The 27,364-nt window shown below is 38.6% G+C and overlaps 1 protein-coding gene across 1 annotated transcript; it reads right to left on the reverse strand.

The window, feature by feature from the left end:
• Positions 1-8,939: 8,939 nt before the first annotated feature.
• LYVE1 (lymphatic vessel endothelial hyaluronan receptor 1) lies at positions 8,940-27,060 on the reverse strand. Its single transcript, XM_003773598.4, has 6 exons — positions 26,660-27,060; positions 22,567-22,738; positions 22,324-22,463; positions 14,865-15,149; positions 12,747-12,825; positions 8,940-12,134 (listed from the first exon to the last, which is right to left on the reverse strand). Exons 1-6 carry the CDS (start codon positions 26,751-26,753, stop codon positions 11,939-11,941), a joined length of 966 nt encoding a protein of 321 aa, XP_003773646.1. The 5' UTR covers positions 26,754-27,060; the 3' UTR covers positions 8,940-11,938.
• Positions 27,061-27,364: the final 304 nt, after the last annotated feature.

The raw sequence follows: 27,364 nt of genomic DNA on the forward strand, positions 1-27,364 counted from the left end.
TGCCAAGAAAACCCCAAATGGGGTCACAAAGATCTGGTCAGGGATGAGAATGGCTGAATGACAATAGCATAAACTAATGAGAGATGAAATTAGCACAATCAGAAGACAATTTATACAGTAACAACAGCAATATATAAAAAATCAACTTTGAAAGTTATATGATACAATCCATGATTCCCAGGGAACTGATGATGAAACATATTATCCATTATAGGGAGAAAAAAAATTAAGGATATGAGATAAGACATCATCTATGTTCGCATATAACCATTTCTTCCCTTTCTCCCCATCCCTGGCCATGGGGTAGGAAATAGGAAGGAGAAAAAATAGATTTCTGTGAATTAAAAAAAAATAGGTGTGGTACTACAGATGTGAACTGTTTCATGTACTTTCAGATGAAGTAACTGTATTATTAGTTTCACATAACTGTTTTTCTTTGTTACAAGAGTCCGATCAGGAAGTGGGTGTAATCTGTAAATGTATTTAATGCAGAAAACAAAACATCAATAAAACTAATCTGAAAAAAGAAAAGACCAGATGTCAGAGTGAACTCCTTAAGTGCTTACACCCCATAACCTTACCTTCAAAATAACTGGCAAATCCAAAACAAAAATCCTAATCTATTACAGCATTCACTAGACTTAAGCTAGAAAATTTAAATCTGATAATTGGCAGGATAGTGAATTAGTCAAGTATTTCATAGTCAAGTGAAATACTGATTACTAGTACTGGGCAAAGAGAAAAGTAATATATCCTTAGAAATCCAACCCTGGAAACAAGTCTTCAGTAAAACTATAAAAAACTACTCATCATACAAAATGGTAACTGATTTGGATAGATGCCCAGGGAACAAACTTGTATTCTATTTACAGATAAGCAGCACCACTAACACCTGCCAGGAGTTCTGAGGTCAGCAACTCCTCCTAGTCTCTGTTAAAGATTTCAATCTAGTGGGTCAGATTTATTCATTCTTTTTTAATGGCTTATGGAATTAAATAAAAATGATGAATATTTCTTAGAACGACTTCATCATGTTTGGGAATTTTCAGTTAGCAATCATTTCTGTTTTGGCCAGAAACCCGGAGGTCCTTCCCTTCCCATATTCATCTATCTATATCTGTCTGGCTGTCTGTCTATCTATCTATCTATCTATCTGTCAGTCTGTCTGTCCATCCGTCCATCTGTGTTTCTACCTATCTCTATCTGTCCATCTCTATCATCTATCTATCTGTTCTTCTGTCTGTCTATTGGTCTGTCCATCTGTCTCTCTACCTATCTCTTTCTCTATCTGCCTATCTATCCATCTATCTATCTATCTATCTATATCTGTCTGTTTGTTGGTCTGTTCGTCCATCCATCCGTGTTTCTACCTATCTCTATCTCTATCTATCTATCTATCTCTATCTATCTGTTGGTCTCTTCGTCCATCCATCCATCTGTGTTTCTACCTATCTCTATCTGTCTATCCCTATCTATCTATCTATCTATCTGTTCATCTGTCTATAGGTCTGTCTGTCCATCTGTCTTTCTACCTCTCTCTCTCTCTTTCCCTACCTACCTACCTATATATCTGCCTACCTATCTATCCATCCATCCATCTATCTGTCTGTCTGTTTGTCTATCCATCCATCTGTGTTTCTACTTATCTCTATATATCTATCTATCTGTCTGTCTGACTGTATGTTGGTCTGTCCGTCCATCCATCTGTGTTTCTACCTATATCTATCTATCTATCTATCTATCTATCTTTTTGGACTAGATGAAAGAGGACATTCTTTGCCTTGATTGCTACCTAGCCTTAACCACTGAATGGGTGTTGCCTTAGTCAAACTGAGACTTGTTAAAGACCTTAGCTATAGTTCTAATCTATATCTGACTACTGGACCCGCATGACTCTGGAGGGGAAAGTGAGACAGGTGACCTTGCACAGGCTCCTTCACTTAAATCCAATGCACTTGCGTGTTATGGCATCACTTCCCTGAGGTCATGGTCCTCTTTGGGAATGAAGGACAAACAGCAACATTTCTAGCCTCCATGCTGCTGTCTCCTGGCAAATTACTCTCTGAAGCTCCATTTCAGGAACTTCCCATAGGGCTTTATTCATTTCTAACCTGGCTCAATTCTCAACTCACCAGACTTTTCCACCTTGCATGGTGCCCTAGCTTACCCTTTAAATTCTCTTTTATGTATTGTCTCCCCCACATTATAACATAACCTTTTTGTGGAAAGGGACTGTCTTGCTTTTTTATATCAATAAACATTTATTAAGCAGCTATTATGTGGGAAGCACAGCACTAAGCACCAGATTGTATTTGCTTCCCCGTTATTTAGCACATAGTAAACGCTTTCTTCTAATCATAGAGAAAAATATTAACCCAGACACAACTTAATCTTTTAAATTGCCTGTCTGCTACCTTTTTATAAAGCAAAGGAAGCCACTTATTCAAGCCAATGGCAAAATAAAAACCAGAGAAAGGAGACATACAAGAATATATGCCAGATGATATGGAATGAAGGAGCTCTTCCATCAGGAACAAGATAACTCAGTTTGACCAAGAATCCCAGCTCTACCTCTCCAGTAAATATTGTAAATATTATAGTTCCCTTTTCTGTGCTGCCCTGCTCATATTCATGTCTTACAAGTCTGACTTGGTAACTGTTCCTCTCTTTCCTAAGCCCTGACCCCCATAGCCTCATTAATGTAGCAGTACAGTTCTGCCTGGGCTGACTTGAGCCCCACCCAAGAAAACAAGGCAGGGGAGGTGGAAATCTGCTTTCCTGAACTCCAGAGCACAGTCTCACTATATTTGGCATTCATTTGACAGGCTATTTCTCCTTTGGAAGTTACATAGAAGTCAGTTTTGGTTTATCATGAGATTTGAAGCAGTCAGAGGACCTGAGTTTGAATCCCAGCTTTGCCACTTATTTCACCCCCTTGAGCCTCAGTTTCTTTATCTGTAAAATGAAAACAGTTGGACTCAGTGACCTCTAAGGGTTCTTCTAACTCTAACTAGATGGTATATATATATACATATATATATATGTAAGTTTAATATGCATTCATGTATATATATATATATATTTATATATAAATATAAACACATACATATGTACCTACAACAAATACATGTACACACATATATGTTAAGTAACTTGCCCAGAGTCACACAGCTGGGAAGTTAGGGCAGAATTGAACTCAGATCCTCCTGACTCCAGGCTGTTATTCTAACCGATTAGCTGCCCAACAATTGAAACTGTCTGACAATGCAATGAGAAGTAATTTAAAACATGAACAGATTCTTCACTTTGCAAAAGACAGGTAGTGTAATAGAACACTTAATAGAACACTTACTTTTGCTTAAAGTCAGTAAGATTTACATTCAAACCTGGTCTCAGATACTTACCATGGTATAAGCTTGGACAAGTCCTAAGCCTTAGTTTCTCATCTGTAAAACGGGAAGAAGAACGGTACCTACATAAGATAATACATGTAAGTGCTTTTCAAACTTTAAGTTGCTATATAAATACTAGTTATTATTATCATTGAAAAACAACTGAACTTCTTCACTAGTTTAGAACTCGAAGTCCATGATTCTGTAATTTGATCTATGACTTGAATAACATAGTAAATAGACTGCTGTAGGTGGTGTAAAGAAAACCGGAGTTGAAAACCTGCCTTATATTCTTGCTGGCTGGGTGATCCTGGGTAATCATTTAACCTCTCTCAGCTTCAGTTTCCTCATCTCTAAAATGGGTGGTGATAATAGTACAATTCCCACAGAATTGTCATGAAAGTCAAAAAGAATGATGTTTGTAAAATAACCTGCAGAACTTAAGGCATCCTATAAATGCTAGCTGTTATTTTTATCTTTTTATTAAAGCAAACCATACTTACACAGAGGCTGTAATAAAATCATAAAGAAAGCCTATCCCACAAGATCAAGAGACCTTGGCTGTGACTTTTGAAATTATATATATTTCCCAGAGAAAGCGCACGAGATGCCTCCTTTTCTAAGGTCACCAAACATCTGTGGCAGGACTGTGGGAATGCAGCTGATGATGGCTTTTGAGTGACTCCTGCAGATAGTGAACATTTATTTCTCACTTCCTGTATGGAAGTTTCAGGTTATGGCGCCATAGTTCTTCCTAATTTCCCAAGATAGAAAACTTGATATCAGCCTTGATTTTTCCCTCTTCTTCAAACCCTACAGTCTCATGATCTCCCTTCCTTTGGGATGGTTCATGAATTTGCTCTTCTGCATTTGACCTTGACCTCAAATGTGGATAGGCAAGATGGGAGCCGGAGTTGTTGCTATTACTATTCAGTGGTTTCAGATTCTTCATGATCCCATTTGGGGTTTTTGTTGGGATTTGGGGGGCTCCAGGCCATCTACATTGCCTGCATTCAATGTATAGGGAATGGGGATAGGAGAGAGTAGGGATGGGTAAGGGTTTTTACTCAGTAGAAAATAGAATTGTAAAAGCATGCGAAGCATTTTGGGATAATAAATAACTCATTTTGACTGGATTATAAAATATGTGGGAGAGAATAGCTTGAAAAAATCTGGAAAGGTAGCCAGAAACCATCCTGAGTAGGCCTCTGAATGTTCAACTAAGATAAATAGTTTGAGTTTTTGGTAAAAAGAGAGCCATTGAAGATAGTTGAGCTGTGCAGAGATGTAGTCCCATCTGTCCACCAAGAAACCAATCTGGCAATGTGAATAGGATGGAATGCTGGAAGTAGGGACACTATAAGGGGGCTGTCGCATTAGTCTGGGCTAAAGGAGATTAGAGCCTGAATAAGGGTGGGGGTCATGTGAATAGTAGGAAGCAAAGCTTCTTAAACTGTGGGTCGCACATGAGTGAATGTGGGGGTCTTGAAAAATTTGGCAACAGTAAAAAGTATCAAATATTTCTCCAAGCTTTAATTTTTTATATAAAAACAAACAAGCAAAGCCATCTCATTAGTATGCAACTTTGCTTTTGTCTTTAGCAAATGGTAAAATATAAGTACACCAAAGAGTTGTTTTAAAATAAATTTCTTCGTGATTTATTATCAGTAAAAGTGTTTCATTTGTATATTTATTTTATATATTTATATTTATATATTTATATACCTGGGTTCACATAAAAATTTCTTGGGTGAAAAAAGGTGGTGAGTGGAAAAAGTTTAAGGCCCTTGGGAGAAGGGGATGGATGAATTCTTTTTGGGAGGGAATCTCTGATAAGCTGATGTAGCATGGAGGGGCTACAATAAAAGTTTAAAGTAAACTTCAGGAAAAAAGAATTAGAGAGAAAACAGAGTTCTGGTGGCAGAGAGCTCAGTGATGCAGCAGCCAAATCAGTAGGGCAGATGGCCACCACAACATGGATGGGAGTGAAAGGGAATAGATCTGAGGACTAGACATTAGAGAACCTTGACCTTCCAGAGACCAATAGGAAGCTCAGTCTTAGATTGAAAAGTGAATAAATTGACCTAGCAAGATGATTAGTGACTTCAAATGCTGGAACCTAGCCAAGTGAGAGCCGACTTAATAAAGGTGATGACAGGGAGTACCTGAAAGTCATTGTTGGATACTCCAGAACTCAGCCAATTTTATTCATACATTGAATTTATTTCCTTTATATTCTATAGCCAAAATTCTCTCCCCAGTATAATGGTCCAAAAACTGCACCCCATCCATCAGCTTTTCCCCAATCCTCACCTTTTTGACCCCTCTATAACTTTTGAAACTATTGATCACTCTCACATCCTAGATATACTCTTCTTTCTGAAGTTTCATAATATGACTCTCTTTTGTTTATATTCCTATGTAATTCCTCATTCTCCTTTGCTGAATCATAGGTTTAGAGCTGGAAGGGATCTTGGAAGCCACTGAGTCCAATCTCATTTTACAGAGGAGGAAACTGAGGTATGGGGAATAAATGACTTATTCAAATTTACCCAGCCAATAAGCGTCTGAGATGAGATTTGAACTCTATATGGCATTTGACCCCATATAGGTTGAATATATTTATCCATTTTTCAACATCCAAATATGTATGTACCCTTCAACTCTATCCTAAGTCCTCTTTCTCTTGATCTCATCTGCTTCCATTGATTCAATTATCATCTGCATGTATATGATTCTCGACAATATATAGCTATTCCCAATGATTCTCCTGAGCTCATATCACTATCATTGGACATTGCCAGCTGGATAGACCAGACAAATATCAAACTGAACAAGCCCAGAATAGAACCCTCATCTTTTCCCCTAAACCTACAATTTTTCCAAACTTCCCTATTTTACCTTTACTTCTACATTTTGCATTGAACACCTTGGGCAATCTAAGTAACTAAATGGGTAAAAAGGTGTCTGGGTCAGTGGCTAGTCTTGCTAATTATCACATGCAACACATAGGGTGTAAAGTTGTTGCTTTCTTAGCTCACCAGGAGTTTATCTGGTTTCTCATGAAAGTCTTCTGGCATTGAAAGGTTTATCATTAAAGAGGAATTGGGTTGGTTCTGCTTGACTTCCAAAAGCAGAACTTGGGGGAAAGGGGAGGATTTTGGTTTGATATAGAAAAGACTTCCCTTACAGTTAAAGCTATCCAGAGGAGCTGCCTGGAATGGAAATGGGAATCCCACATTGGATGACTTGAGAGCAAGTTGGTTGACCACTTGTTGGATATGTTATTTGTGTAAAAACCCTTTGATACAATCAAAATTATCCATTTTGCGTTTCCTAATGGTCTCTATTTCTTGTTTGGTCATAAATTCTTTCTTTTTACAAAGATTTATTGGGTATGTTATTGAAATTATTGTTCAGACAGGGAATTCTTGGATCAGATGACCCTTGTATTCCCTATAATTCTGAGATTCTGGGAAGCCACTGGTACTTTCTGAGCCTCAGTTCCCTCAGATGAATAATAGTACTTGGACTTCCCTTCTGTAATGGCTATTGTAAGGGAAACTCTTGGAGCAGACCCCCTTGCTTTTACCACTCCCTCTTCATATTTTTCTATCTTCTTAATCTTTCCATTTCAGCCTCCCTCTCTTTGCTTTTCCTATTTTCTCTCTTCTCCCCACTTTTCTCCTTTGCCAGCTTTTCCTTTCTCCTTAGTTGTTTTATTCCCTTCCCTCTCTGCCTCTCTTTCTCTTCAGTTTTCCTCTCAAACCTCTTTCTCTTTATAAGAAGTATAATATAGTTGTATTTACTGACTAACATTTGATGGTCTCTATTTGAGAAGATGAATTGACTTTACCTTTAGCTTTTTATGTCTTTCCCTCAGCCTCAAAAGAACTATGGAAATTTGTTCTTCATTTGTATATATTTCCTTGAATCAGTGACCTTTTCCTACAGAGAAATCTGTTATCTGCTTCCATTCCTTCCCAAGATTGTATAGAGCATGAACAACAGCAACAATACTAACTAACATTTATGTAGCTGTTACTGTGTGCCAGGCACTGTTGATCCCCACAACAATTCTGGGAAGAAGTGCTACTATTATTCTTATTTTACAGATGAGGAAACTGAGGCAAATATGTTAAATGATTCTCCTCAAGCCACACAGCCAGTAAAGATCTGAGATGGGTAAAGATCTAGCAGTGGCGGTGCTCGTGATGGAACTTTCTATAACTTGACATGAAGAGGCATTTCTCAGAAACTAAGGGCAGACATCCTTGATCACGTCAGCTCTGCACTCCGAGCTAGACATTTCCAGGGGCCCAAAGCTGGGTGTTCCCAGCTGAGGTCATTTCTTAAAATATACATGCTATCACAGTTTCTGTGGGAGATAGCGGAGAAGCAGCCAGCTTCAGGTTGGAGGCAGGTGAAAGTCCAGTGAGTTGTGAGTCCAAGGAACTGGATTCTGGTCCCAGTTGGCTGCTAACTCCCAGAGGGATTTTGGGCCAGTCACTTCTCTCTGGGTCTCATTTTCCTCATCTATAGAAGAGGGCTTTTAAGGTTCCTTTTGGCTTAACCATTTTCTTCTAAATTCTATTCCTGGGGAGACTGAGTTTTCCTTCTTTGATCAGGAAGACTTTTTATTGTGGCACAAGGTGCATTCACACTGGGACCCTCAGAGTTGTGGCTGGGAGGATCCCTGCACTCTGATAGCTTAAGGGATGACAGGGAGAGAGATTCCAGGAAGCAGCCTGTTATTTCTAAAAGAACCAAGGATTCTCCCCATGGTCGGACAATTGTTTGGAACTTTCTTCTTATGTTAATGATCAAGAATTTAGCTAGAATGGATATTGTCCCACTCTATTATTTTTCAGATGAGCAAATTTCTGAGGCCCAAAGAATGAAATAAAGTGACTCAGGATTAGTTGGACTGATAAATTGGAAAATATCCTAGGTACCATCTGGTTCAACTCTCCCATTTTACAGTTGAAAAAACTGAGGTCCAGGGAGGTTAAGTGACTCGCTCATGAAGAGATGTTTAGTATGTCTCTTGGATAAGGTCTTCCAGCAGAGGCAGGGGCTTCTGACTCCCAGTTCTCCCCTGTACCATGCCAAATCAAGAAAAAGGTGGGGAACTAGGAAGACTGAGTTAAATTCTTCCCTTAATCCCATATCTCATTTCTAAGCACCTGAGTCATCTTCGGTAGCAAGTGGTAATAGTATCCCAGCCAATTAGAACCAAGAGAAGTTCATGGCCCTGATGGAGAGCTCAAACATCTAGTGACTTTGATTGTCCATGAGACTCATGGTATCCTTTCCTGATAGAATTTCTTCATATGGAAAAAGGGAAGCACCATTTTAGCCACCCATCTTTTCCTCATGGTAGTCTAATAGTATTTTTTTCCATCTTTTCAGCACTTTGCAAGTGTCAGGTTTGGACTCGCTTTCCACCTTTACTCCCCTGGAGGTGCATATGGTGTCTGGGAATCCAAAATGGCGACTAAAAGCTTTTTTAAAAATGGTTTTATTTCCCCACACATGCACACTTGATAATGCTAGGTTCTTTACTGGAAAGAAAGACCAACTCCATGATGATACATTAGTCAATGATAGAAGCAGACCCCATGACTTACAAGACTTTTTCTCGAATATACTTAAAATAAATAAAAGTTATGATTATGACTACAATTGAGAAAACATTTTGCTGAAGAATATATTAGTCCCAGCATAAAATAACATAGTTTAGTAAGTAGAATAGCTATAAGAACACAATTAAAACAAAGAAACATACATTGGAATCCTTGTATATTAGAGCCGAGAGATATTTTTATGGAGTCATAGTATTGTAGATATAATCAGAAGGGAACTTAAAGGCCATCAAATCCAAACCCTTTATTTTATAGATGAGCCAACTGAGACCCAGAGAGGTTAATGACTTGCAAGAATAATAGAGCTAGGAAATGTCTGAGGCAAGTCATGAACCCAGATAGTCCCAGCTCAAAGTCCAATAACTCTAGAGTCCAAACTCTATCCATTACTCTATGTTAACTCATTTTACAAGTGGGAAATGGAAGCAAAGAGAGAAGATTGTGTTTAAACCTCCAAGATTTTAACAAAATTGGAAGCAGAGCTGGATTTCATTCCAGGTTATCTAGAAAGTAAAATCTGACAAGATCAGTTCATAGATTTTTTAGGGTATGGAGGAAGCTTAGAAATGATTTCGTTGGAATGTACAGATTTTATAAATGGGTAGTCTGACAGCTCACTTTTTACATGCAGCTTCAGCAGCAGTGAGAGGGAGCCATCTCATCATACCAGTTCTAGACAGCCATTTCTTAAATTTCCAATGTGAGCGTTTACATTTAGGAAACTGGCAAATACTATAAATTGGGACTTGATTTATTGTTTTATTGATTGCCTGTGCTGATTAAACTTAAAAGTATGTTGTGTGTAATCTCTTCACTCTTGCTGAAAGGTGGCTGTTAAATATTTACCAGAATACTCCTGGTTTTAAGCTCCTATAATGAGCTCCACTAAACTGCCCTAAGAGGTAGGTAAATAAGTATTATTATCCCCATTTTACAGATGAGGAACCCTCAGAGTAAGGTTATTGGGTAGGAACAAAGTTACTCAGTTTCTTTTGTTATATTTCCATAATATTCTAGAGTCGTCTTCTCCTTCCTCATGTGGCATGGTGGGGGACCCTGGGCTGCTGAAGGGGGAATGAGAGTTCCTACAGGTCCTACAGAGATGATCAGGCTGTGAATTTTGAGGCCCTCATGCCTCCTGAAACCTGTTGACTAAGGTACCAAGGAAGAAGGTCTAGGAACTGCTGATGGAGGGAAAACCCACAACTAAAAGGGCTTCAGGAAGCTTAGGGGTCACTAAGAGGAAACTGAAGATTGCAGTCATGGCAATTCTGGATCCAGTCACTTTCTTTTGGATGCTAGATTTCCTGTACACCAGAAAGCCCCGATCCAGGACATGGTTGTTTAGTCTGTCTCCTGTTAACACTGCGATGCAACATTACATTCTCAAAATAAAATAATAGCAAAGGGAGAAAGTGCATGCTGAAAAAAGATCATAAGTGACATTCTCTAGGGAAGAATGTTTGCCGTAGTCTCTGGGAGTTTGTAACCTACTGTTTAATCAATGCTTTGACTCAGGAGATTTAGGGTGCAAATCCTGGCTCAGGCACTTTGCTTGTGACTCTGAGCAAGATTCCTGATCTCTTTGAATCTCAGTTTCCACATCTGTAAGATGGGTGTGTGAGCAAATACTTGCATCACTTTTCCTTACAGGGTTGTTTTGAGAGAAGCATATTTGCCCAGAGTTCTAGCTGCCAGGGAAACTGAGGTTGGAGGATCACTTTGGTTCAGGATTTTAGGAATGCTCTGGGCTAGAATGACTGGAGGAATCAATATGGGGAGAACCTAGGGGAACTGGGAAATTCTCACCATCTAAAGAGGATGATGAACTAGCTCAGCTTCAGAAAAGCAGTTCAAACCTATTTTTTTGGGTAACCTTAACATGCTATAGAAATGAGATTTATTCTAGCTGGTTTGCCAGGGTGGCACAATGGCATAAACACCAGCTAGAGGGGAACAGGATCTGGATTCGAATCCTCCTCCTACCACAAGTACTTAGAAAATCATGGACAAGTCACTTCTGCTCTTTGGGCTTCAATTTCCCCATTTATAAATAAGGGAATTGGACTAGATCAAGGGTTCTTAAATTTCAGAGGATTTAGTGAATCTGGGTGTGAAAAATTACATCTATATCTTAATATCATTGCTCTTTTTTGGAATCCTATTTCATTTAATGTATTTAAAAACATAATTCTAAAAGGAGGTTGCACTAGATTGTCAAAGGAGTTCCAAGACACAAAACTGGCCTAGAGGGTCCCTAATATTCCTTCTAGCCCAAAGAGTCTATGAGATGCTGTGCTGTTAGTATCTGGGTTCCATTCTTTCTTTTAGTCCCATGTCACATGGAGCTCCATTGGTCTCCCTACTCCCCGACAAGTTGCCCCTGCTCTTGTTCATTCCCCTCCTTATTATATCCAAGGTCACAGGGTCAGTAGAGCGCTGTGGGAATCCTTGCTCTCTGATACGGGAGTCTAATAGACTCTCATGTCATGGCTGGTTTCTTTCCAGAGCACCAAAAGGCTTCCTGACAAAAATGTACAGAGAATGTTCCTAAAATATTGGGACCAGACAGATCTACTTTCTCTCACCTGGATTTTATTAGGGAATAGAAGTTTTGGGTTTAGGCTGGGGTCACTTTGGAGATATCGGGTGACAGGACTCAGGACCCAGAAGTGGACAGATGGCAGGAAGGAAGAGAGAAGCATATGAATGAGCTCCCTAATCCTCAGGGAACTCAAAGTCCTTTAGTTAGATATTGAAAGTGGGCTTTTCCACTTGATCCACTTCTTTTAGTGCGGAAATACCAGGAGTTTTTTCAGGTTATGAGGTGTCCATGATGTCCAGATCCTGGTGTAGAGTAAAGAGATCCCATTTGTGTCCTTTCCTGTCCACCTGACCCACCTAAACCTCAGCTTCCATGTACTTGACTGTCATTTTGGGTGTCATCTTGGGTGTCATCTTGGGCTCTTCTGCCTTTTTCCCATTTTTCTTTGGTTCCTCCTTTGAAACTTTGTCCTCTGTCTTTGTTGTTTTTCTCCCTTTGGCTTCAACGGTTTCCTTCCGATTCTTGTTTGTCAATGGGAAAGAAGTCATGTACCTTGAGATACAAAACAAAAAGAAAAATGAAAAACTTTCATGTAACATATACCATGTTAATCACATCTGGATTAAGCATAGGGTCTTTAGCCTGGTCTTCAAAGCCCTCCATGATTGGGTATGACCCTATTTTTCCAGCATTATCTTCTATTTCTGTCCTCAATGTGCTCTGCGCTTCAATCCATTTGGGCTAATATTCCATTGGGCTTTTGGACATGTTTAAAATGCCCTCACTTCCTTCTCTCCCTTCCCATCCAAAATAATTCCCCCTGCAGAAATCTCATCAATCATTCATGTCCCAGCTCAAATGCCCCTTCCGCCATTTCCCTTGATTCTCCTACTCAGAAGAAACGTCTCCCCACACACATTGTTGGTACCTGTCTTGTGGAATTTATATTCTGCCTTGTGTGTTCTTTTCCTCTCTTCCCAGGAGACCTTGAAGCCAGGAATCAGGCTATTCTTATATTTAATCCCCTGAAATCCTTAGTATAGTTCTTTCAAGTATTAAACATTTGATAAACATCTGTCGAATCAAACAGCCTCTCAGACTACATACATAATGGACAAAACCCACAAACACTAGCAACATGAGTGAACAGGCTTAAAAACCCACCTCTTGACATAACAGACAGCCAGTACAACTGCAGCAATGAAGAATATCAGAGCGAGAACCAAGAGTGTGATATGTAAGCCTGGAGACAAACAAAGAGATTTGTTTCTGTATATTGTATATTTCTAATTTCTAATCACGTATATATTAATAAAATTAGGGCTTTGACAAATATTCCCTGGTTACTTACAGGGACTGATTCCGATCTTTGCTACATAACAAAATACAAACTTGGGGCAACATTAATCAGATTGTGTCTAAAAAAGAATATCAAATTATACCAAAGCCGCCTAGACAGAAGGAGAAAATAGAAGAATTCAGGAAGTGAGAATGATTCAGAACAAAGTAATATAGTTACAGGGATGTTGGATGATCTGAATATCTGTAGAAATTCTCTCTAACCAAAGAAGAGCAGTTAATAGTTTGTTTTTTGGTGTTATTGAGTAGTTTTAGTCTTATTCATCTCTTTGTGACCTCATTTGACATTTTCTTGGCAAAGATACCAGAGTTGATTGCCTTTTTCTTCTCTAGCTCTTTTTTTTTTTTCCAGATGAGCAATTTAAGGCAAATGGGACTTGCCCAGTGTCACACATCTAATAAGTGTTGGAAGCTGGATTTGAACTCAGGTCTTCCTGATTCTAGGACTCTATTCACAGAACCACCTGGATATTTGTCTTAATACTAACTTAACTCTTCAAAAGATAGAAGAACCAAAGATGGAAACTTCCATTCTATATCTTATTTTTTACCAATAAGTTGAAACTGGTAGCTGGGGAGGAAATGATAAAAACTTTAGGAGAAAATGATCACTATATACTATAGAGGAGAGGAATAGGATTGAGAGACGGCATTGTTGAGCTTTTGCCCTTGTTTGGGAGAGGACAGTTTTCAAAGGCTATTATTCAAAGATAATAGACAAAATCTATTATCAGATAATAGATAAGAATCTATGGGCTAAAATTTTACCCAGGAAATCATCTCAGAAGGGATGGGAAACTCTGGAGAATGCAGTTGTCAAGACAAAAAAGAGACAATTTTGACAAGAAGAAAAGGGATTAGTTGAAAGAAACAGGACTGAGGGACAATATAATAGCTATTATCATATATTTGAAGGCCTATCATGGGAAAACTAACTTTGTTTATCCCAAGAAGTAAGAACTAGGAACAAGGGGTAAGTGTAGAAAGTTGCAAAGGCTTGGATTTAGGCTTGATCTAAGGAAGAACGTCCTACCGATTAGAACTATCTTGATTTATTATAATTCTGGGGATTTTCCTCCATTGGAAGCCTCTAAGCAAAGCCTTGACTATTACTTGACAGCAATATTATAGCATGGTCTTATTCATCATATATGGATTAAATTAGGTAGCTGCCAAATTTCCTTTTAACTCTGATTTTTCTTTTTGATGCCATGAAATCAGAATGGGAGACACTATCATAGACTGAGAGTTGGTAGCGAACCTAGTTCATAATTCAAACTTCTCATTTGACAGATGGGGAAACTGATGACTGGAAATATCAAGTAACTTGTGTACCTCATTCCTGCCTTGTCACCCAGGTAGTACCAGGGGTGGTATTTAAATCCCAAACCTTTGACTCTAAATTTAATATTCTTTATTTTGATGCCTCATGATTTAAAGCTGACTTCAAATATCAGAAGAGGGATTTAATTTCTTCTATTTGGATAATTCAATTCATTTCTATTTGACTCAGGGAAAAGACCTAGGACCTTGCTTTGTGCTCTTGGCTCACCGTGTCCATGTTTTGCAGGCTGACTGTTATCTGCATCTGGTCTGTGGACTCCAGTGTGTATATTCTTGCACAGACAGACATACCACATACAGTGCCTTGTGGAACAGTAAATGAGGGCTATTTGGAGTCAGATTTGAATTTAAATTCAACTGCAGACATTTACTAGCTGTGTGAATTCTGGGCAAGACCATTCACTCCATTTGCCTTAGTTTCCTCATCTGTAAAAAAGGGATAAATAGTAGCACCTACCTTTTAGAGTTATTGTGAGGATGCAGTGAGAAAATATAAAGCGTTTACTTAGCACAGTGTCTTAGTACATTAGCAGGCACTCTATAAATACTTATTTCCTTCCCTCCTCCCTTCCCCTTTACCTCCAAAAGTAACACCCTCATTCTTAAACGCAGGCTGACTTTCAAAAGTTGGTATGACTTCTTCTGGCACAGTGCTTGTTTCCATAGTGCTTGTTTCAAGAAATAGCTCTGTCACACAAATTAGTTTTTTCTTCCATCTTGGCTGTACCGGATTAGGTGCCAGGGTCGGAGGCGCTGTATCAGCTGGGTCACTGACATTAAATTCAGTTGTACCCGCTATAGTCCATGCAATGGTTGTTTCTTTGGTGGTGACCATTTCGGGTTTGCATGAATTAATCCATATGTCTGTGGGGAGAAGCAGAAATACAGTGAGATCTTTCTAAAGTTGACCTAAAAGATAAATTAGTGTTAACCATGCTTCCAGTCCAGATCCAAGAACCAGCAGCAATGTACTTCCTGCTGTTAAAATTGAATTTGGGGTGGTAGTGGGGGATTCATCTGAAACTATGATTTTTTTTTTCTGTGCCTAAGGAAAATATCATAGGGAGTAGAGGAGGATCTGGTCCTCCCTCAAGGAGTTGGAGATTCTGCATCACCCACATGAGACTGTTGAAGTGGAAGGGGCCAGGTACTCCTCCAAGGGGTGGGGATAATAAAGAAGATAATGGGGAATTGTCATGAGAGAAGCTTCTCTGAGGAAGGCCGGGCAGTGTCAAGGAGGAGCTCATCCTAGTGACTGGAAGGACTTAAACTGTTTTCCGCTGAATTCATCACTCCGGTCCCATCCTAGTTATGGCTCTGGGCGTGATGGCGTCATTACAGGGGTCAGCTGACTGGAAGTCTAGGGCAGGATGGCACAATGGAGCACGTTTCCTGCCTCCACCTTCAGCATCTTTATAGAGTAGACCCCAGTAGGCTCCTCTGGTGCCAGACAGAACAATAGCAGTGGAATTGTTGACACCACTTGATAATCACAAAGCTCTTTATCTCTGTTATCTTGTTTGATCCCCACAACTATCCTGTGATGATAAGCATTTACTATCTCCATTTTGCACGAAGAAGGCTCACTCTCAGAGAGGGAAAATACTCTGTCCAAAGTCATATTACTAAGAAGTGGCTGAGCTGGGAGACTAATTCTGGGCACGGTAACTCCAGTACTTCTTGTTGTTGAACTGTTTTTCAATTGTGTCCATTTCTTTGTGACCTCATTTCGGGTTTTCTTGGCAGAGATGTTAGCATGGTTTGCCATTTGCTTCTCCAGCTCATTTTCCAAATAAGGAAACTGAGGTAAATAGGATGCAGTGATTTGCCCAGAATCATACAACTACTAAGTGTCTGAGGTCAAATCTGAGCACAGCATCCTGACTCCAGAGCTGGCCTTCTATCCGGAGCTGCCCTTGTATACACTTGATAAATGTTGTTGACTGATGGACCTGGATCCAGATCTCCTTCCCCCTTTTATGGATGAAGGAAAACTGGCAATGTCAAATGGTACATTCTCTCTCACATCCTGCCCACCCTCATAGGGACACTAGTTTATCTATGCTTTTTCTCAAGGTCCCTTCCACCTCTGACATTCTGTGATTCTATACATTTTCTTTTTTTTCCTGAGGCAATTGGGGTTAAGTGACTTGCTAGGGTCACACTAGCTAGAAAGTGTTAAGGGTCTGAGATCAAATTTGAATTCAGGTCCTCCTGACTTCAGGGCTGGTGCTCTATCCACTGCACCACCTAGGTGCCTCCAATTTTATACATTTTCAAGGGAATAAAATTAAATGCTAGCTTGCGGCATCCAGTAATCAATCTCTTCAGCCACATTACCTCTGAAGAGGAAGAATAATTTTAATGCTGCACTTGGCCTTGAAAATTATTTCAATATATTTCATACTTGAAGCTGCTCCAGATAGATCATTATGAACACAGATGATTTTCAAAGTCTTTAGGGGCTCTGTGCTTCAGATGCTAACTCATTACCTGCCCCCCTGGCCCATTGCTTGTTGCTTTAAGTATTTTCTAGGCCCCTAAGCAGCAAGTTGGATGAATCACTTAGCCTTAAAAAAAACTAAATTATATGAATACCAGGAAAAGGGCTGGAGTAAGGCAATGGGAAGGTAGTTTCCTAAGCAGCTGCTCTGGACTCCAAGCTGAAGTGAAAAATCTATCCTATATTAGATCTGCCTGAAACTAGGCATTGATCCACACTTAACACCGTACACCAAGATAAGGTCAAAATGGGTTCATGACCTAGGCATAAAGAATGAAATTATTAATAAATTAGAGGAACACAGTATAGTTGACCTCTCAGACCTGTGGAAGGGGAAGGTCTTTAGGACCAAAGAAGAACTAGAGATCACTGCTGATCACAAAATAGAAAATTTCGATTATAACAAACTGAAAAGTTTTTGTACAAACAAAACTAATGCAGACAAGATTAGAAGGGAAGCAATAAACTGGGAAAATATTTTTACAGTCAAAGGTTCTGATAAAGGCCTCATTTCCAAACTATATAGAGAATTGACTCTAATTTATAAAAAATCAAGCCATTCTCCAATTGAAAAATGGTCAAAGGCTATGGACAGACAATTCTCAGATGAAGAAATTGAAACTATTTCTAGTCATATGAAAAGATGCTCCAAGTCATTATTAATCAGAGAAATGCAAATTGATGCAACTCTAAGATACCACTACACATCTGTCAGATTGGCTAAGATGACAGGAAAAAATAATGATGATTGTTGGAGGGATGCGGAAAACTGGGACATTGATGCATTGTTGGTGGAGTTAAGCAGAATCCAACCATTCTGGAGCGTGTTTGAACTATGCTCAAAAGTTATCAAACTGTGCGTACCCTTTGATCCAGCAGTGTTACTACTGGGCTATATCCCAAAGAGATCATAAAGAAGGAAAGGGACCTGTAAGTGCACGAATGTTGTGGCAGCCCTTTTGTAGTGGCTAGAAACTGAAACTGAATGGATGTCCATCAGTTGGAGAATGGCTGAATAAATTCTGGTATATGAATATTATGGAATATTACTTGTTCTGTAAGAAATGACCAACAGGATGATTTCAGAAAGGCCTGGAGAGACTTACACGAACTGATGCTGAGTGAAATGAGCAGGACCAGGAGATCATTATATACTTCAACAACAATACTATATGATGACCAGTTCTGATGGACCTGGCCATCCCTCATACATGAGATCAACCAAATCATTTCCAATGGAGCAGTAATGAACTGAACCAGCTACGCTCAGAGAAAGAACCCTGGGAGATGACTAAAAACCATTACATTGAATTCCCAATCCCTATATTTATGCACACCTCATTTTGATTTCCTTCACAAGCTAATTGTACAATATTTCAAGTCTGATTCTTTTGTACAGCAAAATAACATTTGGTCATGTATAGTTATTATGTATCTAATTTATATTTTAATGTATAACATCTACTAGTCATCCTGCCATCTGGGGGAGGGGGTGGGGGGTAAGAGGTGAAAAATTGGAACAAGAGGTTTGGCAATTGTTAATGCTGTAAACTTACCCATGCATATATCTTGTAAATAAAAGGCTATTAAATTAAAAAAAAAAAAAAAAAGATCTGCCTGAGGGGTCCAAATCCTGGACCAAAAGTCACATTTCTCTGCTTGGGACATCGTTTTCCTCCATAAAATGGAAATGAAAATACATGTCTCATATATGTGTATGTGTTTGTGTCTGTATGTGTACTTATAGTATACTATATATATATATATGCTATTTATATACCTATATATATACAAGTATATATTTATATGTAGACACATAAAATATATACATATGTGTGTATGTATGTATATATATATATATATATATATATATATATATATATAGAAATAAAAATGTAATTGTTTTTCATCCAAATTCATGGAAACTCCCTGAAATCTCTCCACAAATATCTCTATGGACCCCACATGAAAAACTGGTCTACTCTCATAAAGCAAGTGTTTGGCACACAGGAGCCATGATATAAATGCTAGCTACTGTTATGATGAGGATGCAAACAAGATTACCTCAGAAAGTTCTTAGACCATGATAATGATTATAATTATATATATATATAAAATCACATGTAACATATATTAATCATATATTTCTATATCACATATAAATCACATATAATTTATATATTAATCATAAATTTATATATAATTACATGTAGGTGAAATGATATATAATTTATATTCCACATTAACCATATATAGGTAAAATCACATATAATCTATATTGTATATTAATCATATAATTATATATAGTAAAATCATATATTTATATTACAGATTAATTATATATTTATATGTGAGAAATTCTATATAATTTATGTTGTATATTATATATGGATGAAAATCTATATAATTTATATATGTAATTACATATAAATATGATTTTATATATATATAATTATACATGGGTGAAATTATATATATGCACATATATATCCAAGCTGTTGTAGAAAATCTATCAATAATATATACAACAATAATTATATATATTATATAAAGCTGAAATTATATATCTGCACACACATAATTCCACCTATATACAATCATACATTGTATATGTATATTACTGTTATATATATTATTGATAGATTGTATATAGGTATATATATTATATTATTATAAATGTATATATTACTGTATATATTATTGTATATATATGTATTACTGTTATATATATTATTGATAGATTGTATATATATATTGTGTTATTTTTATGTATTGTATTTATATGTATTACTGTAATATATATTATTTATAGATTGTATATATGTATATATATTATTTTATATGTATATATTACTGCATATATGTATTGCTGTTATATATATTATTGGTAGATTGTATATATGTATATATTATATTATTATATGTGTGTATTATTGTATATATATGTATTACAGTTACATATTATTGATAGATTGCATATATGTATATATATTTTATTTTATATGTATATATTACTGTATATATGTATTACTGTTATATATATATTATTGGTAGATTGTATATATGTATATATTATATTATTATATGTGCGTATTATTGTATATATATGTTTTACAGTTACATATTATTGATAGATTGTATATGTATATATATTATAATATATGTATATATTACTGTATATATATATATATATTATTACTGTTATATATATTATTGATAGATTTTCCACTCTAGCTTGGATTTCAGAGCAGTTGCTTAGGAAACTATCTTCCCCATTCTTTTCTGGTATTCACATAGTTTAATTTTTTAAGGCTAAGTGATTCATCCAACTTGCTGCTTAGGGGCCTGGAAAATACTTAAAGCAATTCTGTGTGTGTGTGTGTGAAAATCTATCTAGGTGAAGGGGCAGCTGGGTAACTCAGTGGATAGAGCACGAGCCCTGAAGTCAGGAGGACCTGAGTTCAAATTTGGTTTCATATATATTCATATATATATTTGGTTTCATATATATATATATATATATATATATATATATATATATATATATATGAAATACTCAAAGCCCATACAGCTCCTGGAGCATCCCTTCTCTCACCGTGACACCTTTCTGCCAAGACTTTCTCCCACATCTGCGTTCTTTCTGTTTTGGCTCAGTGCCACCTACAGAAGGCTGCTCTTCCCTGTCTCCTGCCTCTCGGTTGTCACAGCTGTTCCGATGCCCATGTTTAAAAGGAGAATGGAAGGAAATGGCTGATTCAGAAGAGCCATGTGGGAGGTGCTGGTATTTTCCCAGATGACTCAGTTTTCATTCATAAAAATACCACCGAGCAGCCCTGGAAATTAGGTTTTGGGTCTTTCCTTTGGCATTTTAGTGAACTTTGGACCTAAAGATAAAGTAGAATTTGGAGAGAGGGAGGGAGGCTATGCAGATGACACTTGGGATGGAAGAAAGATGAGACCTTTAGAAATGAGGTTGTCATCAGTCACCAAGCATTTGTTAAGAACCTTCATTAAGTGTCAGGCACTGTGATTATTGATGGGGATCCAAAGAAAGGCAAAAAAGCTCATTTACACAAAAACTCATAATGGAAGACCAAATAAAGTCATTTATCCAAGACCAGTTCAAATCAGACCTTGGATAAATGCCTAGCATATGCTGTTGTTGAGCAGCTTCAGTCTGTCTGACCTCCTGACTCCATTTGGGGTTTTCTTGACAAAAACATTGGCTTGCCCTTTCCTTCTCCAGCTCATTTTACAGATGAGGAAAGTGAGGCAGACAGGGTGAAGTGACTTGGCCAGCTAGTCTGAAGCCAGATTTGAACTCATTCAGCCATATCTCACTCTTTGTGATCCCATTTGGGATTTTCTTGGCAGAGATACTGGAGTGATTGGCCATTTCCTTCTCCAGCTCATTTTACAAATGAGGAAACTGAGGCACAAAAGGTGAAGTGACTTTCTACACAGACTGATTTGAATTCCAGTCTATCCAGACTCTATGCCTGATGTTCTTGCCATTGGGCCACTGAGTTGCCTCTAGCTGTCTAGAGTTTCCTAGTATTTTGGAAGATGGTAGGCAGGCAATGTGTAAAAAAACCTCTCCAATTTATAAAATAAAGTGGAAAATTTTACTTAGGAAGCTTTTCTCAGTCTTAAAATGTATAATCCCTTCTCTCTTATTGACCATTTTCAATTTATCCCATCTATATTTTGTTTGTAAATGTTTGCATGTTGTTTTTCCCACTGCATTATGGATTTTCTAAGAGTGGGGACTGGCTTTTCTTTTTTTTAACCTTTCTTTGTATCTTTATCACTTAGCACAGTGCCAGACACACAGTAGGTGCTTTTTAAAACTAATCTTTTATTTTCCTTTTTGTGAGACAATTGGGGTTAAGTGACTTGCCCAGGGTTACACAGCTAGGAAGTGTTAAGTGACTGAGGTCAAATTTGAACTCAGATCCTTCTGACTCTAGAGCCAGTGCTCTATCCACTGGGCCATCTAACTTCCCCAGAAGGTGCTTAATAAATGCTTGCTGACCTGACCTTAATTGACTCCTTAGATGACCTCTAAGATCTCTTCTCTCTAACCAATGCTCCTAATCCCCTCTCACTTAATGCAAGTGTCTGGTTCTGATCTCAGTCAGACTTTCTTTCAATCTTCTTGATCTCTTAGTCCTACCCATCTTTTAAGTTCTAAAATAAGTCACCTCCTCCAGAAAGTCTTTCTTGATGTCCAGGGCTCATAAGCCTCCCCCAATTTAAATGGTAATTTGTTTGCACATTTTAAAAAATTAATACTGGAGTAAAAAAAAAAAAAGATTTTGAACATGGAGGCAAAGAAAGGACTCTGCACTTAATCAGTGGTCAATAAATGTGTGTGAATTGCTTTAGAGCTAAAAAAAAAAAAAAAGCTTTAGGATTTGAAGCCAGGTTCCCTGAGCTGCTCAGAAGATTGCCTTTTTTGAGGCGGGTTGGGAAGGCAGACCCATAACCCTGGCGCCCAGAGAGAAGGCTGGCCATTGAGCGCATCCCACTAACCTGAGGAGTTGTAACAGTGTGCGTAATGTTTCTGGTTCAGGGCCACTTTCCATTGCACGACACCTGTTTTGTTTTTACCACACTTGGGATTGGGGAGAATGCGAGAGATGACCACGTATCCATCAGAGACCCACCCGAAACTGCAAAGAGAAGAAGAATCCATCAGTGGCTTGGACATTAAACCCAACGAGAGAAACCACAGATTCCAGGTGCCACGGAAAGGGCGCCTCCGTTCCCACGCACCTGCATGTCTCAAACTTGAAGTCCCAAGCAGTGGTCACTTGAGCTTTACTGGCCAGCTGGAGACCCAACAAGCTGCAGGCGTCTTTGGCTTCCGTGTAATTTAATTGTTGCCCTTTCCCTTTGCCAATGAGGGTGATCCCCATGATTCTACATGGGTCAGTGATAATAAGGTCTGAAAAAGGAACAGATGAACATTCAGAAGGGAATCATTCAATCATCTTTTTGGATTCAACAAAATCAGCGACAATCAATTTATTAAGGGCATATTATGTAAAACAAATTTAAAAAACAGCCTGATATGCAAGATGTGGGAGGGATACAAGGACACAAAAGGAGACAGTGCCTCATGAAGCTTACGTTCTATACAGGGGAGAAATAACACTTAATTAAGGAAGTACAGAATTTCTGTTTTTAAGGAGGAGGGGCGTTAAACCTGGGATTTCATCAGCATAGGGAGCTCCTAGTGAGATATTTCTTCTGCCTATGCTTAGCAATAATTCCTTCTTTTCTTTTCTTTTTTCTTTCTTTTCCTTTTTTCTTTCTTTCCTTTTCTCTTCCTTTCTTTCTTCCTTCCCTTTTCTCTTCTTTCTTTCCTTTCTCCCTCCCTTCCTCTCTCTCTCCTTCTTTCTTTTTTCTTTCCTTCCCTCTTTCTTTTCTCTCTTTGTTTCTTTCTCTCTCTTTTCTCTCTCTTTCTCTCTTTTCTCTCTCTTTCTCTCTTTTCTTTCTTTCTTTCTTTCTTTCTTTCTTTCTTTCTTTCTTTCTTTCTTACTTTCTTTCTTTCCCCCCATGGACTTCTCTAACAATTTGGGGAATCCTTTTCAGAAGATTCCTCAGAATAATATAATTTTTAAAAAATCACAATTGAGGGAAATATTTATTTTCCATCACAAATTGGTGAAAATAAATTGGAATACTTTTTCCATTCAAGTTCATAGACACTCTGAAATTCATCCATAGTACCATGACTCTCAGTTTAAGAATCCCTCTTGAGAGAGCTGCCTGATAGCACTAAGAGTTTATACACAATAATTTATCTCTGATATGTGAGGGGATGAGAGAATAAATAATTGGGGCAATCATGAAAGTTCTTTTGTATAAAGTGTGACCCTGGGAAATAACCCTGACCTGCTCTGTGCCTTAGTTTCCTCCTCTTTAAAATATGGAGTTGGGTTTGATGGAGCTGAAGTTCTTTCCAGCTCTAAATTTGTGATCCTAAGTGTCATTTGAGCTGAGTTGCAGAGTGCTGGAGATTCCAAGCATTGAAAAGGGGGAACATTTCAGATATGAGGAACAATCTGTATACCCCTTAATATTAACACTGTTTTGTCCTTAGTTTTCAAAGAGATAGTGGGATGACATGCTTCTTCATATATGATTTAGATTTAAGTGAGGCAGAGTTACTCCAAGTCATCAGCCTCAGTCTCTCTTCCCAAATCATTGGAATCCAATGCCAAGACAAACATCAAGACTAAAATGGCCCAGGATGCAGTTTATGACCCTGGGATCTCCTATATCTAACCAAGCTCTCAGCACTCTATAGCATTTACTTGAGCTGCCTTCATTGGACACTGGGGCAAATTGTTCTCATCCTTCCATTTTCCATGTTTGAATTAGACAATCCTTTAACTGGATGGGTTTGAGATCCATTGATTATCCCCAAGCTGGTTTAGCTCTGCCTGCTGAGATGGTTTCCTGGGGTGTGGCCCCACTGCACATACAACAGCTTCTTGGAGTCACTGAGAGTTGGGTGATCAGTTAGATATCAAAGTAGTGTGCAGCCATGAAAAGGGCTAAACAAGTCCTCAAACCAGAGGCTCCCACCCTTCTTAACAACACTGATCAACTAACCTCTGTCTAGCCCGTCCCTCACAAACCAGTTGCCTTAAATACCTAGTATCATGACAAAGTTGGAGGGGATCTTTCAGATCATTTGGTCCTACCCACTTATTTTACAAATAAGACAACTGGCACCCAGGGTGTATGGTTTCAATGGTAAGGGAAGTCCTATCCCCCCCTCCTTCTTGACCATTGGCATAGATCATGAATCATAATCCTTTCCTTTTCTTAATAGAAGCTCTTAGGAATTACCATGGCTGAAAAAATATTCTGGTGAACCACCTTCTAGTGCTTCTCCAAATTTCCTAGGATGGTCAGGCAATATGTAATAACAATAGCTAGTATTTGTATAGTATTTTAAACTTTGCAAAATATTTAGAAGAGGGCTGAATTGAGAGCAAAGGATGGAAAGTTCAGGAAGGCAGGTTCCAACTCAAAATTAAGTGTGTGGTAACAATCAGAGTTGTTCAGATGTGGAACGGGCTACCTCGTGAAGTAGTGAGCTCCTCATCAATGGATGTATGTCTTCGGGTGTATTCAATCAGATATAGGATCAATAAGCATTTGATGAGTTAAAAAGCTTTTTTTTTCAAATGACTACTGTGTATCAGGAATTACGCTAAGTGCTAGGGTACAAAGAAAGGAAAAAAACCCAGATCCTACTCTCAAGGAGATAGTAGTTTACAGAGTACTCCTAGTTTAAACAGGATTTAATTAGATAGATTTTTGAAGGGAATCTCTGCTGAAGGCGAAAGATTGGACTTAATGGCCTCTAAGGTTCCTTCCCATTCTAAAATTCTATTATTCTAAATGACTATCTTTTAAAAGGTAAGAGGATAGGGGTAGGTTGGGAGAGAAAAAGGGTAATTGGACTCCTTTGGTTAGTGGACTCTCCATAGAGAGGAAGCAAAGGACCAAATACCTTATTCTAAAGTCTATAAAAGGAGAATCATTAAGAAACAAGGAATCCTTTGTGCAGTCAGTCCTACATGGTGGCTGACCTGAGAATATAGGACTTTCTATACATTTTAGTATTAATTTCCCTAAGAATGATCTCTTAAGGAACCATTTTTAAGTAGTTTGACACCTCTTTAGATAGAAAAGGTGACTCTAAAGTAGGAGACAATAAAAACAGCCAAACTGTCCTCTGCATTCTCTGAAATCCAGTGCCACTGGCTTCTTTGCCGCTTCTTGCACAAAACCCTTCCTTTCCCAATGCCCCCAATTTTCACCGACTATTCCCCATGCCTGAAATTTTCTCCTTCGTCACTTCTGCCTCCTGGCTTCCTTCAAATCCCAATTGAAATCCCACTTTCTACAGAAAGCCCATCCTGATGCCCCTTAATACAAGTACCCTCCCTCTATTGATTATCCCTAATACATCTTTTTTCTATCTTGTCATACATAATTGCTTCTATGTTCTCTCCTCCATTGGGAAGAGGATCAGGAAAGGTGACAGTCATCATACTAATCAATTCAACGTAATTCAATCCACTAAGCATTTACTGAATACTCGTGTGATAGGGGCTGAGAGTAGAAATATGATAACAATAGTGTCTGCCCTCAAGAAGTTTATATTTTACTATTCATAGATTCTTAGAGTTAGAAAAGATCTTAGAGAGCATTGGTTCTATCTCCCTAATTTTACAGACAAGGAAACTGAGCTCCGGAGAAATTAAATGGTATAGCTGGGATTTTGAACCTACTGTGGCTTAAGCTTTTCACTGAAAGCCAATGTTTCAATGATCTCATCTCCCCTGCCCCATTCCATGTTCTGTTTAGAAACCAGTTTTACTTGTCAAAACCCCTCAAAAGGAAGCAATTTTGACTTAAAGGTAAATATGGTATATATATAGAACTCTATGATACAGTGAAAAAGGTTCTGGACCTCAGTTCAAATCCTGCCTGATGCTAATGCTTCCTAATCTGTGGGATTTGGAGAAAATTGTTTGGCCTCCTTGGGTGAGTGCACATCCCTGCCCCAATACTTTCTCCTCCGATAAGAGGGCTTCTGAAGTAGCTCCCAGCTCTAGATCTAGAGGGGTCTAAGAAAAATAGATCCTTCCAAAGATGAATGATTTTTAAAAATTTCAGTGCTCGAAGAATCCCCCGCTCTATTGGAGTGAAGCTGGGCTGTCAGTGGTGTTTCCACTTGATGGGAGACCCAAGTCACCCAACCTGCAACAATCCAGCATCAGAGAAGCTCTTTGTGGCTCCATCCACCCCCCAAGGAGGAGCAAGTTGTCCTGGAACTTACCTTCTACCTGCAGCAAGCCTTGGACCAGGAACAAGAGCAGGGAGAACAGTAGGGCTGTGGTGGTACAGTGTCCCGTGATGGGGCAGCGTGCCATGGCTGGAAAGCCCCTCACACCAAGATAGGCTGACCAGCCTTCCGTTGCCTGCTTTCTCCTCGGAGAACCTGATGGACTGGAGATCCCGACTCGGGACTGCGAGATGGTGAGCTGTCAGGGACTTACTGTCACTGTCCACTCTACTTCCCGCCCATCCCCTCATCAAGGTCAATGGGGGGAAATGAACACGAAGCCTGTGTGTTATGGATGGCTGTCTGGAAAATTCAGCTATTGCTGACTCAGAGAGCAGGCAGCTGAGAGAGGCAGATAGCTCAGCTCGCCTTGCTGCATTCCTTCCTGGTCAGCCAGATGTTGTGAAGCTGGCTGCTCTGTTTTTCCTTTCTTACACTATTCAGGGTTAATTCCTCCCATGTGGGACATTTACTAATTCCCAGTCAAGGTCTGGGGTTCCACGGGAGACAGAGCTGGGATTCTGGGTCCTCCACCCCGTCCACCCCTGTCTCTCTGGGAAAATAAGGCTGGGCCAGATGAATTTGAATCCTAACTCTCCTGTGATTATTTCAGGATGTGCCCCAAAGGATTCCTTTTGAGGAGAAGTTTTGAAATAACAGACACCTCCAAAGTGGAGGCAGTTGGTGGTACAATGGGTA

This window comes from Sarcophilus harrisii, chromosome 6 (assembly GCF_902635505.1).
Source record: "Sarcophilus harrisii chromosome 6, mSarHar1.11, whole genome shotgun sequence".
NCBI classification, from domain to species: domain Eukaryota; kingdom Metazoa; phylum Chordata; class Mammalia; order Dasyuromorphia; family Dasyuridae; genus Sarcophilus; species Sarcophilus harrisii.